At 35.9% G+C, this 8,285-nt stretch overlaps 1 protein-coding gene across 1 annotated transcript; it reads right to left on the bottom strand.

The window, feature by feature from the left end:
- Window positions 1-6,636: 6,636 nt before the first annotated feature.
- On the bottom strand, window positions 6,637-7,581 carry LOC126018729 (olfactory receptor 5A1-like). The gene has a single exon (XM_049780824.1). It carries the CDS (start codon window positions 7,579-7,581, stop codon window positions 6,637-6,639), a length of 945 nt encoding a protein of 314 aa, XP_049636781.1.
- Window positions 7,582-8,285: the final 704 nt, after the last annotated feature.

Raw genomic sequence — 8,285 nt, 5'->3', positions numbered from 1 at the left:
TAAAGAACAGTCTAGATGCTGTTCCGACACAGAGAAATGAAGAGATGGTCACTCAGGCAAAAGCTCAAGTTGGTCCTTTATTCTGGCCGGCCAGGGTCCAGTGCCCATCCAGAACCGAACAGAGGCAAAGGACCACGTGGATTTCTTTTTTCATCCTTATATACCATAAGAAGGGGGGGGGAGAGCAGGGAGGGATGGCTTCCTTATAAGGTCATAACATTCACTGAGACATTTTAAGGTAATACGAGTTCCTTAAAGGGGCATGACATCCACTAAGGTAATACGAGTTCCTTATAAGGACATGACATCCACTAAGGTAATACGAGTTCCTTATAAGGGCATGAGCTTAAGGTTGGTATAAACTTCCTCGTTAGGACAAAAAGGGTTAGATACAAAAAAAAGCAGGTATAAGCATAGAAAATTACAGAATTCTGGTTACAAATCCTGACCTTCAAGGTCTATGAGCTACAGCTGTGGGGGCTGATGTAACTAGTTGTTGACTTTCCTTTTCAATCCCCACTTCTTGTAGTAAGGCTTCTAATCCTAGAAGCCATTGTGATAGGGGGCCTCCATCTCCTGATATTCCTGGTCAGAGTTGTCTGCGTGAGCTAATTCTTGGTACTGTTGGCGTAATACCATGAGCTTGACTTCCTCAACCTGAGCCCGAATGAATGTAATGAGGCGATTGATTATGCATGGCCCCATGGCTACCAGGAGTAAGAGTCCCAAAAGGGGCACCAGTAGGGATATTAGATAGGGGAGAATTCCACCCCATAAAGACCATAAGGGACCGTCTAATAGCTTCTTTTTTTTTTTTCTTTTGGCCAGCTCCTCTTGATGGTGTTTAATTCTGTCTTACACTACTCCCGATTTGTTAGTATGGTAACAACATTCTTCTTGTCAGGCCATGCAAAGCCCTCCTTTTTCAGCCAAGATTAAATCTAACCCTCACCTGTTTTTAATACCACTTCAACCAAGGAGTCGAGCTGATCCTGCAGATCACTAATAGATTTATATGCCATCTTTACATCTAAAATTAACTGTTATGAGAGCCTGTTATACCTGTCTATTGATATTTCTAGCCTTGCTCCCCCAGTGGCCAGGCCCACAACCCCCCTTATCCATAGTCTGGGTAAGAAGGTGTCATTCTTGCTAGTTGCTGTGCAGTTATGGTCATTGCTGTAGGAACACGAGGACTGTCTGCCTTATGTTCTGGTCCTATGAGCTGACTCAGCTGGTTCTTCAGGGCTTTCTTTTTATTCAGGCTGTGAATTTCACCACGAAGATAAGGAGGTTTCTGCATTCTTTTCTTCAATCTTGCAACATAAAGGGCTATTGGGGTAGAGAAAACAACAGAGCCCTTATCTTCAGTTGCCTTTCCTGCACTGTGTCAGACAGAGATGAAGAAATGTCATATCTAGCAATAATTTTCTTACTCTTAACATTACCAAGGGAAGCATAATTTTTGTTCCTTTCCTTATACTACCCATCTTTGTTAAATGTTAGGGTTGGTTTATTTTTGCTACCTGCTTCAAACTTTGGGATAGATAGGCATAATGTTATTTTTAATTGTCAACTTGGCTTATGATTTTTGTGGCATTTCTTTTCCCCATATTTCCCTGCTAGCTTTTTCTGATGACTATTTTGCTTCATATTTTTTCTAGAGATTTCATCACCCTAGAAGTCATTAAAGGGAAAGTGGTCGAAGATCAATTTTCTGTAGCTACTTCAGGCTGGCAAGGGACTGTAGTTTCAATTTCTAGATAGGGTGAAATCTCATATTTTCCTAAATGAGCAGTTAACCGGTTTACTTCTGCAGTCTTAACACCTGAAAAGGATCAGATTAATTAGGTAGGGGAATATTACTTAACCCAATCAGGCCCTGGAGCAGTAAATGGAACAACTTGAATGGCACAGCTATCCTTATTGTCTGTAATGATAGCACAAATTAAACACCAGTAATTAAAGCATCATAGTATTATTAATAAACAGCTTTGAATTACTTTAGTTAGACTAATTCTTGCATTTGCAATTTATGATTTGGTCTAGTACAACTAGCAAGAACATTTTCACATAAGTTACTTCAAAGAAGTGGGTTTTAAGTTAGGCCCACTAGAATTTTAATTAGTTACAAAAATAGTTATTCTCTTTACCTTGTACCTTGCCAGATATTTGAATAACTTTTGGCTTTTTCCTTTTGCACAATATACAGCATTGTTGGAGAAATCTCCATCTGGGGCACCCCAACTACTTACAGAGCTTTTCTGAGGATAGGTTATAGACACAGCAGGTTTATCATGTCACAGTCACTCAGGTTTGGCTGATGAGTTGGTCAGTTTAGCGTGATGATCTTGAGGATGGCTGTGGGCATCTTACCCTCTTGCAGGAACTTCCAGAGATGGCCCGTCTGTTCCACTTCTCTTCAGATTTGGAAGAGACTGACCTTGAATCCTCTTCTCTTGAGACTGAAGGTGGAGGGTGAGAGCAGGGCCCACAGGCTGTGGTCAGTTAGTGCCTCTTCAGAATCTTCTAGGAAATCTCCAATTTTCTTACTCAGGCCATTCATTTCGGTGTCTTTCTGGTTTTTACAGCCAAATGCATAAGGGTGCCTGCTTGTCACACCACCTCACCTCCAATTATTCCTCTGAAAGAGGGCTTTGGGGTCCCCTCACTAATTTTAGGATTTCCTGTCTGCATTGGGATTACTCCTCATGCAGAGAGGAAAGCCATCTGCTTGTATCTTGTGCAAAACAACATGATGCCATGACATAAAATGGTACTGAAAGGTTCTAGGAAAAAAGAAAAGGCAAATATTATTTAACCATATAGAAAATAGAAGTTTATTTAGTCTTCTGGCTTCAGTTTATAGGCAGAAGGCACCAGCATTTTACATTACACAAATTAATTCTGAATACCAGGAAGAATGCTCACTATTTCTGGCAGATTTAGATTTTTAAAGAACTTATAATCAACAATCACCCATTTTCTTTTTTTTTTTTTTTTTTTTTTTTTTTGGTTTTTGGGCCACACCCTATGACGCTCAGGGGTTACTCCTGGCTATGCGCTCAGAAGTTGCTCCTGGCTTCTTGGGGGACCATATGGGAGCCGGGGGATCGAACCGCGGTCCGTCCTAGGCTAGCGCAGGCAAGGCAGGCACCTTACCTCCAGCACCACTGCCCGGCCCCCCAATCACCCATTTTCAAAAACTTTTAAACTGAACCTTAATGATTCTTTTAAATTCTTGATTATTTTTCTTAAAAATAGATTTTATTATTACTATTATTTTTAGATGTTTATAAGATTTTTTATTACCCCATTCTTCACTTAATAGCATGAAAACACTATAACATGCTTAAAAACATTTACATTTCTTTTATGTTAACCTAAAGGCATAATAATAATAATAATCATTTACTTTGATTATACAGATTTTTCCTAGTACACATTTTTAATTTCTTCTGCACATCCTTAAACTTTTTGCAATTAGCCACTTTCCTTTCTCCATGCAAGGCAAACACCCTACCTTCATGCCATTTTTCCGGCTCCTTCTCTTCTTTTTTTTTTTTTTAACTTCTCCACTCATCCTTTGGGAGTGGTTTTGCTGCTAAAAACAGCCACGTGCACTCAACTTAGAGCCAGCCTTTCCTTAAGGATCAGCTTTTCAAATTTACAGCCTAAAACTCAGCATTAGGGCCATAGGAACAGAGCTTTAAATTGTCTGCTGCCATTTTGGAATTACTTTGCTGAATATTTTTGCACCTAGCGGGACCACATTTTATTGATTCCTTTTTCTTTAGGTATTCACAACCTAGTACCATCAAGATTTTTACATTAAAGCTACCTTAAAACCCACCATTAAGTTTGGTGAGATAAATTCCACATGGAATTGATACTGTAACAATAACATGCATTCACAAAATTAACAATATTATTTAAAAAGGCCAATCACAATAATTTGCAACATTTTCACCTAATTGTTCATTTTAAGAAACTTCTAAGTTAGAAATTTAAATGCTCAACAATTTTATTTTATTTTTTTCTTTCTTTCTGACTTTCAAACCATTAACTAAATTCTTCTTTGATATGTAAAGGACCCACTGGAATTACTTTGTATACACCCACATTTTTCAGCCAGGTGAGTCTGGGAGGATAATAGCTGTTGCCCTGGGGACTGGGTGAATTCCTTTTTTTCAGATAAACTTAAGGCTGGGGAGTTTAAAAAAAAAAGGCACTTATTTTTTCTTCAGCCAAAAAGGGGCCATGTTCATTTTCTTTTTCTGGCCTTAACACATGGCAGGAAAGCTAGGTGATTTCAAAGTCCAGAAATTCTCCAGGGAAAATTTATCCCTGATGGCCATTAAGAAATCTGGAGTTTATGACCTCCATTACCCTCTGCCATGTCCCTAGAATAACAAAGCCAGTTTAACACACAATTTTTTGGCCTACGGAGAGGTAGCGTGTTTTTTTTTTTTTTCTTCTTAGAGGTTCCCTCCATGTTTAAATCAAAGAAAACACGGAACAGAGAACCACAGACAACGTGAGCAAGTCCTTACTTCTGACCAGTGGTCCAGAGTAAGAGACAAAGGGGTGGTTTGCTGCTCATCCATAATGGGAGAAATAGAAAATCAAAGGAATAGATGAGGGAAAGATGGGAGGTGACAAAGGAAGTGAAGAAAGAAGAGTTCAAGGAAATAGAGCCAACACACACCTACACACTTACACAAAAGGATCTCCAATGAAAAGAAATAGGGTTCACCACGGCAGCCCTGGAACGTCTTCCTGCTGCAGCAAAATCGAACTTCTGGGGCGCCAAGAGTAACCCCGAAAAGATGCCAATAGTGACTCAAAAACCAAAAAAAAAAAGAAAAAGAAAAAGATATCTCCACCTGGAAATGCAATAGATTTTTGTGTTGATTTTATATTCTAAAATCATGCAATAGTAGTTGTTACCTGTAACAAATTTTGCTGGAAATCTTAGGTTTTTCCAAAAATAGTAACAGTTTTATTATTTACTCTTCTTTCATTTGGATCACTTTTATTTTCTCTTATTTCTTAATTGCTGTGGCTTAGACTTTCAAAACATGTTGAATAATAGTGTCAGGAGTATCTTGTGTCTGATATAGAAAAAGTTTTCAGCTTTTCTCCAGTAAGAAAAAATTTAAAGGTGAGTATATATTTTTTATCCTTTATGGTTTATATTATGTTGAGATATATACATCTTTTATCACATTTTCTTGAGAATTGTTATTGAATATTGATAATGAATTATCAATTTTGATGAATAATGAATTCTTTCAAAAGCTTTCTCTGTGTCTATTGTAAGATAATATTTTAAGCTTTTTTTAATGATTGAGGAACTATCATTTACTATACTGTTAATGATGGTTCCCATTTGCTTAATTCCAATGTTACTTCCATCACCCGTGGTCACTCCTCCCGTCCCCAAGATTTCCAATGCCCCCTTTTGTTAAAAAACTCTTTATCCAACTTCATTTTGTGTATTACTTCTCTTATTGTATTGCATTTTACCCTTTGTTGCTACATGACTGTGTATCTTCTAGCATCATATATGAGGGAGATCAATCTGTATCTATCCCCTTCCTTCCAACTGACTACTTCTCATGATATTCTCTAACTCAATCCATGTCAGATCAAATCGCATGATTTTGTTTTTGCAACATCATATCATTTTAATCTTATTTTGTTGTTATACATTAGTTGTCTTGCAATGTTGAAACATCCTTGCAATCTGACATAGATCCTCAACTTTAGTATGAAATATGATCTTTATATATTTATTGTTGGATTTAGTGTGTTAAAATTTCACTGAGGATTTTACTGTATTCTGAGGAATAAGCTAGAAATTTTTGCTTTCTAAAATCACTTTACTAATGTTTTAATAGTACATTTCTTTGAGATAAATTCTGAAGGAATAAATTTTTAACTACAAGAGAAAACCAAAACAATGCACCACTAGAAATGATTCTTTAATACAGAGCTTGCAGACTTTGAGCATCCATGGATGTGGCCCAATATCACTCATTCAAATAATCAAAATTAATAACAAATAACCGTAGAATAAACTTAGTATCTTCTATTAATTTCATGTGCCATTTATAGGCTCTTATCTAAAGTTTTTAAATTTATATTATATGCTTTTTTGCTTGTTTGGAGATTTTCTCACTCTTCTTTAGTTCCTGTCAGGATTAAAATGTAATATATAATTATTTTAATTGTATGTACTTAATGATGCACATTATTTTTCTTTTTATTTAAGTATAAAAAGCTTAATTTAATACAATTACAATTGAAGGAATTAAAAATCAATAAATAAAATTATTCTCTGTGGCACACAATATTTTTTCATTTATTTAAATGTATTATTAACTCTGTTCTCAAAACATAGGCTGTATCTAGATCTAATCATGGAAACAAGTGTATAGAAAAGGCATGAAGGTCATTTGCTTGATAAAAAGGACCAGTTTTGGTGGCTGCTGAACAAAATGGCTTAAGAATCAAGGACTGATTTTTTTTTCATTCTCTCTCATGAACTACTCTAGTATCTTCCAAAATGTCACTGAAAAATTTTACCCTATATTCCAGTTAATGTTAATAATACCTGTCTGAATTATATTCCTAGTGAGGTACATATCTCATCCTTTTCATCACTCTCTTAAGGGCCTCTTTGATCTCCTTGTTCCTCAGACTATAGATGAGAGGATTTAACATGGGAATAATAATAACATAGAACACTGACAATACTTTGTCTTGTTTCCTAGGGTGGTTAGAACTAGGGCGCATATACACAGCCAGAGCTGTGCCATAGAAGAGTGCTACAACTGCAAGGTGAGAAGCACAGGTATTAAAGGCCTTAAGACTGCCTTTGATGGAAGATATTTTCAAGATCGAAGCTGTAATAAAACCATAGGATAATAAAATAATGAATAAGGAACCCAACCCAACAACTAGAGCTTCCAGAAAAAGAATTATTTGAGTGATGAAGGGACTAGAGCAAGACAAGGTAATAATCTGAGGTAAATTACAGAAGAAGTGCTGAACAACATTGGATTTACAGTAGTAGAGATTAAAGCAAGGGATTGTTTGAAATAAACTGTTAAACAAACCACTCCCTAGTGCTCCAGCAGCCATCTTTTGACAGAGCCCAGGCGCCATGATGGTTGAGTACTGTAGTGGATTCCCAATAGCCACATATCTGTCATAAGCCATGGCAGCCAAGAGGCAACACTCTGTCAGAGCCATCCAGCACGCAACAAAATACTGGGTGGCACAAGCAAGGAAGGAAATTACTTTTTCGTCTTTGAAGAAGTCTGATAGCATTCTTGGGCTGATGGAAGAAGAATAGCAGATGTCGATGAATGAAAGGAAACTGAGAAAAAAGTACATGGGTGTGTGCAGGTGTGAATCCATTCTGATTAGGATAATCAGACTAAGGTTCCAGAATAAGGTCACAAGATACATTCCTAGGAAGATTGGAAAGAGAGTAAGCTGCAACTCGGTGTCATCTGTGAGTCCCAAGAGAACAAACATGACCACTGAGGTATAATTACTACCCTCTTCCATGGAAATTTTTGGTTCCATATACTGAAAAAGAGAGAAAGGAATAAAATGACTTCATTTACAAAGCAAAAAATATTCTTTATTCAATAATGTGTAAGACTTGATAAAAATGTGAATTATCATAATTCAGCTATGTTTTCTAAGAATAATTGTGGCTTAACTGAAATTTTTCTCAGCTAAACTTTTTAGTGTGTATAATTGGGCAAAGACAGCAATTAGATAGTTTCACTATATAATCTAAATTTTCTTAGTTTAAGTTCTCCCATTCCAAATTTTTACAACTATATAAAAATTAATCTCAAAAAAATTAATTCCAAATTTTTACAACTATGTAAAAATTAATCTCAAAAAAGAATAAATTCATGTCAGGAATGGTGAATTATTCTTGAATTACCACTTGTTTTTATAAAAAAATTGGATCTATATGAAAATATTGTAATGAGATTTTAGGGACTAATTACATAGTAAGAAGCAGCTTAAAATATAAGTATAACCAATGTAATTGATCTAGGTAAATAGCTGAATATTTGGTGAAACAAAATTGACAGTTATTATGCCCCCTTACTTGCAATAGAATATTTTATTTACTTAATTAATTATCTAGAAATTTTTATCTTTGTTTTAGTAGAACTTTTGAACTTTTTTTAAATCTTTATTCCTAACTCCAGAAAAAAGAAACAAAATCTTTGCGTATGATTTAAATTGAG

This window comes from Suncus etruscus, chromosome 9, assembly GCF_024139225.1.
Source record: "Suncus etruscus isolate mSunEtr1 chromosome 9, mSunEtr1.pri.cur, whole genome shotgun sequence".
In the NCBI taxonomy this organism is placed as follows: domain Eukaryota; kingdom Metazoa; phylum Chordata; class Mammalia; order Eulipotyphla; family Soricidae; genus Suncus; species Suncus etruscus.
This window is presented reverse-complemented; position numbering and strand designations above follow the sequence as displayed.

Excerpts from the sequence above, each read along its gene's own strand:
- LOC126018729 (XM_049780824.1), bottom strand. The coding sequence starts at position 7,581 with ATGGAAGAGGGTAGTAATTATACCTCAGTGGTCATGTTTGTTCTCTTG.